Source organism: Malania oleifera, chromosome 12 (assembly GCF_029873635.1).
Source record: "Malania oleifera isolate guangnan ecotype guangnan chromosome 12, ASM2987363v1, whole genome shotgun sequence".
NCBI classification, from domain to species: domain Eukaryota; kingdom Viridiplantae; phylum Streptophyta; class Magnoliopsida; order Santalales; family Ximeniaceae; genus Malania; species Malania oleifera.
This window is the reverse complement of record NC_080428.1, coordinates 36,913,533-36,918,470: the sequence shown is the minus strand read 5'-3', so window position 1 is coordinate 36,918,470 and position 4,938 is coordinate 36,913,533. Positions and strand designations below refer to the sequence as shown.

The 4,938-nt window shown below is 37.6% G+C and overlaps 1 protein-coding gene across 1 annotated transcript; it reads left to right on the top strand.

The window, feature by feature from the left end:
- The first annotated feature begins 1,568 nt into the window (after window positions 1-1,568).
- Window positions 1,569-4,415, top strand: LOC131144240 (probable purine permease 10). Its single transcript, XM_058092763.1, has 2 exons — window positions 1,569-1,828; window positions 3,113-4,415. Exons 1-2 carry the CDS (start codon window positions 1,792-1,794, stop codon window positions 4,216-4,218), a joined length of 1,143 nt encoding a protein of 380 aa, XP_057948746.1. The 5' UTR covers window positions 1,569-1,791; the 3' UTR covers window positions 4,219-4,415.
- Window positions 4,416-4,938: the final 523 nt, after the last annotated feature.

The following is a 4,938-nucleotide window of genomic DNA, read 5'->3' as shown; positions in this document are numbered from 1 at the left end:
AGTAATATTATATTGTTGTAGTATATATATAATTGGTAAAAATCTGGGTTCGTTACATGGCATCTCCTTCAATTGTACGTCAACAACGCTTTTCTCCACGGTGACCTCGATGAGGAGGTTTATATGACCCCTCCACCAGGTTATTGCACACAGGGGGCGACTTGTGTTTGTCTTCTTCAGAAATCACTCTATGGCCTTAAGCAAGCCTCTCGCAATTGGTTCTCTAAATTATCTACTGTTTTACTAGCTGAGGGTTTCACCCAATCTCACGTCGATCACTCTCTTTTCATCCACTCACGGGGTCAGTTTTTTGCTCTCATACTTGTTTATGTTGGTGACATTATCAGGAAGACAATGATCTCTCCGATATTAGCAATTTCAAGGTCATGCTTGCTCAAAAATTCAAACTCAAGGATCTTTGCAAACTAAAGTATTTCCTTGGCCTCGAAGATGCTCACTCTCCCATTGGCATATTTCTTAATCAATGAAAATATGCTTTTGACATCCTCACTGATAGCAGTCCTCTTGGTGCCTCAAGCTCAATAATACTGATGGTGATCTTCTCTCTGATCCAAACTCGTTTCGACGACTCGTTAGGCGTTTGATGTATCTCACCATTACTTGTCCCGACATTGTGTTTCCAGTCAACATTCTAAGCCAATTTATGCACCAGTCTGGACAACCACATTATGATGCTAATGTACGTGTTCTTTGGTACATTAAGGCATCTTCAGGCCAAGACTTACTTTTTTCTACTACCAACACTCTTCAAGTCTCAGCCTATTCTAATTCAGACTAGGCTAGTTGTCCACTCACTCACCGCTTCACCATCGGTTTCTTCATTCAGCTGGGCACTAGCCCATTTCCTGGAGCACTAAGAAACTATAGTCTCTCGCTCCTCCGCCGAAGCTGAGTATCGAACACTTGCTTCCACTACCTGTGAACTTACATGGCTCAAAACTCTTTTAAATGATCTTGGTGTACTGCATTCCCAGCTTATGTTATTATATTGTGACAACCAAGCGGCTCTTCACATTACCCAAAATCCAGTTTTCCACGAACGTACAAAACATATAGAAATTGATTGTCATGTTATTCATGAAAAGTTACAGTTGGCCTCATCTTCACTAAGCACATTCCTACCCACAGTCAGCTTGCTGATATTTTCACTAAAACTTTGGGTCGTGAACCCTTCCAAGACTTATCACACGAGTTGGGCATTACGGATTTCCATACTCCAACTTGAGGGAGAGTATTAGAGAAATATCTCCACCTTCCATCTATAGATTATTGTATAGTTATTAGAGCAGATATTTAGCCATTACTCTTGGTTGACAGATATTTAGGCATTATTCTTGAAATTATTCTTGGGATCTTGTTCCCTTTCTCATTAAATATTTAATATAAAAAAGAGTTATTCTACAACTTTGACACTATGTACCCTTTAACTTGCTGTTTTTTCCTTCTTTTTTTTTTTTGGCTGTTGATAGCCATCTCTCCTCGCATATCTTTTCCAATTGGAACCCCATAACTCCAACATAAAAGCATCAAACTTTGATTAGTAGAATGTGACAATATGTTAAGTAACATTCAAGCTCTTTCCTACACCTGGCACAACAGCTGTTTAAAACCATGCTAGAATGACCATTTACATCATCAGGAAAGCCAATCAGAAGGGGGAAAAGGAAAATCATGGAATCATCTTTTGATGATCTACGCGGTTATTGAGGCTTCATCTGGGCTCTGTGTCCCTGGTTCATATTCCTGAAAGCTCAAACTGCATCTTTTGAGATGGGGGAAGTTCAAGAGCTGCAACTCCACGTCAGAGGTAAGTCAGATTTGCTGCAACTTTAAAAGAGGGTTCATCCAGTTAGTTTTGGCCCTTTAGATTATCGAAATAACAGGGCCAGAAGACCACAAAGCATTCAAGATTGCTTAAATGGCTGTAGGAGGAAGATCAGTTTTCTTTTTTTTTTTTCTGCATTTTTTCTCTCATTTGGCTTTGAGACTCACAGCATCAATAATCACCAGGAAAGAAACTGAGAGGTCTTCCAACCTCATGGGTTTCTACTTAATCTACCGATACAGTTCCAGCCATGAAACTTTTTTGCAGCTCAAACATAAAGTCTTCACTAGTTCAATCAATGGAGTCCCTTATCTGACTTTTGTCAAAAGCAATAAAATCTCCCTTTGCTTATGAGATACCGCAGAAGTTTTACTTTTTCTGATTTTCAATTTTTCGATGCCAGAAGAAATGAAGAACCATACCATTCATAGGAGACACTGATATTTCTAAACAAAGATTTCCAAAGAAAAAAAAAAACATAAGCAAAGGGAGATTTATTTATTTTCCTTTCATTCCATTTTTCACTTCACAGTAAATCATCAGCATTATGAAGAAGCAACAACACTTCAGGTTGTGTTAGGGAGTATGGATTTCAAGCCTCATATTTGGATTTGTGTAGATTTCGTTGAAATTCAGTACAATTTTCTATTATATTTAATTCAAATTCATATAAATCCAATTCTAAATTCTAAGTTTCAAGCGAACAACATGGCACGAGAACAATATTTTTTTAGATTCAATTGCCATTTATAGAGTTCTCCAGAAAATAATATTATCCTTAAATTTTAATTTATCTATTTTTGCTTCTCTACTGTTGCTGATTTTTACCTCTAAATATTTTCCCTCAATTTTGAAATTTTTAGTTTTTACACATGTTTGTGACTAAATATGTAGTTTGTTCTTCTATTTTACAATATTCTTTAACCCAGAATCTACTTTCGAGAGCCTTGGTTCCCACAATCCTTACAAAAGGAAGAAATTTCAAAAATAGTTTTTTGTTTTATTAAACAGCTATATGATGTAGCAATACCCATTCTATTCTCAAGCCTCCTCATTGAGAAGACGCCCAGTTTCCAATTAAATCCATCATGGACGGGTTGGAATGCAACTGCGGACATACAATGTGCATGCTGGGAGAACTGAAGTTTGCCATCAAGTTTCATCCCAAAAATTCACCTTAATTTCTACAAACTAGTGAACACTATATCAGTATATCCACATAAACATCTAATCCAGGACTAACCTTTTATATTTTGTTTTTAACAGTTCGGGACATCGGCAAGGCAAACCCAGCAGACCAGCAAGTAAACATAACCCCCCAATCAACAGTCCCCAATTTAAGAAACCACAAGCGGTGGCTAAGAATCTCCATCTATACACTGTCTGTCATCCTCGGCCAATCGGCCGCTGCACTGTTGGGGCGATTATACTACAACAAAGGTGGAAACAGCAAATGGATGGCCGCATTTGTGCAAACTGCGGGCTTTCCAATCCTCCTCCCCTTATTCTTCATCTCAATACACAAAAATCCACACACAAATGGAAGTTCAGTCACAAACCAATCCTCCCCCTCAATCATTGCATCAATCTATGTCATACTCGGCCTATTTCTAGCAGCAAATTGTATGCTATATTCAGTTGGGCTCCAATATCTTCCTGTCTCTACATTTTCACTCGTCTGTGCAACCCAATTGGCCTTCAATGCTTTCTTCTCCTACTTTCTGAACTCTCAGAAGTTCACTCCCTTTATAGTTAATTCTATTGTCCTCCTCACCATCTCCTCTGTCCTCCTTGTGTTACAAACCAACTCCGAAAACCAAACTGAATCTGGGAAAGGAAAATACATACTTGGGTTCTTGTGTACCGTTGCCGGATCTGTTGGGTATGCATTACTGTTATCATTGACACAATTTTCCTTCCAGAAATTTATAAAAAGAGAAGACTTTAGGGCGATTCTCCATATGACAGTTTACCAGTCACTGCTTGCAACTTGTGCTATCCTGGTGGGACTTTTTGCTAGTGGAGAGTGGAAACTCTTGAGCAAAGAGATGAAGGATTTTGAACTAGGGAAACTATCCTATGTGATGACTTTGGCATGGACAATTGTGGGTTGGCAAGTTCATGCTATTGGGTCAACTTGCTTGATTGTTGAGGTTTCTTCTCTTTTTTGCAATGTCATATCTACTTTTGGTTTGCCCATAGTTCCAATCTTTGCTGCCATCATTTTTCATGAGAATGTGAATGGAGTGAAAATTATTTCCATGTTGTTAGCCATTTGGGGCTTTGTTTCATACAACTACCAGCATTACCTCGGCAGTTCAAAGTTGAAGCCAGAAAGTGAAAATGTGAATCAAGTTTCCCAAGCTTCCTGAGCAATATTACAAAGAGATTTGCTGAATGAATTGGGATTTTGTAGTTATTTATTGACTTCCATTTTGTACCCAAAATACACATGCACACACTCACCCAAGCTCGCAAGTTTTAGCATTATCATTGTTCATGTTGCTTTCCCTGTTCTAATATTAGACTGAAATTTTCTCTAATCACTTGGTCCCAAATACATATTCTATTATCTTCATGTGAATGGTAATTTTAGGATTTGGCCATCAATCCTATATTTCTAGGGTCAAAAGGTATACTCAATTTATTTCCATCCATTTTTCTAAGGCAAGCCATCCAACCCAGTGAGCTTGAATTATTAAATCAGATGACAAGACTGAAGTTAAAAGGACTTCTAGGAATTTACTCATGCCATGATCTCATAATTATAATATATAATCAAATATATATATATATATATATAACCTCCAAAAAAAAAAAAAGAACAAAACAAAAGGAACACGTGCCACAATAGATGCCTAAGCAGAAAACGGTCCAGACTCCCCTAATGAACCCTGATTTGATCCTACCAACCCAAGACTCTAAAATATCCCTGGTGCAAAGAAAAGATAATTGAAAATTAGTTCATTATTGTGCATGCATAAGCTCAATATGGATCAATTTCATAAAATTGGGCAAAACAATTACTTCATGCATTTACATATATGCAGCCTTTGTCCACTTGAGCTTGCATAAACAAAGATAAAATCCTT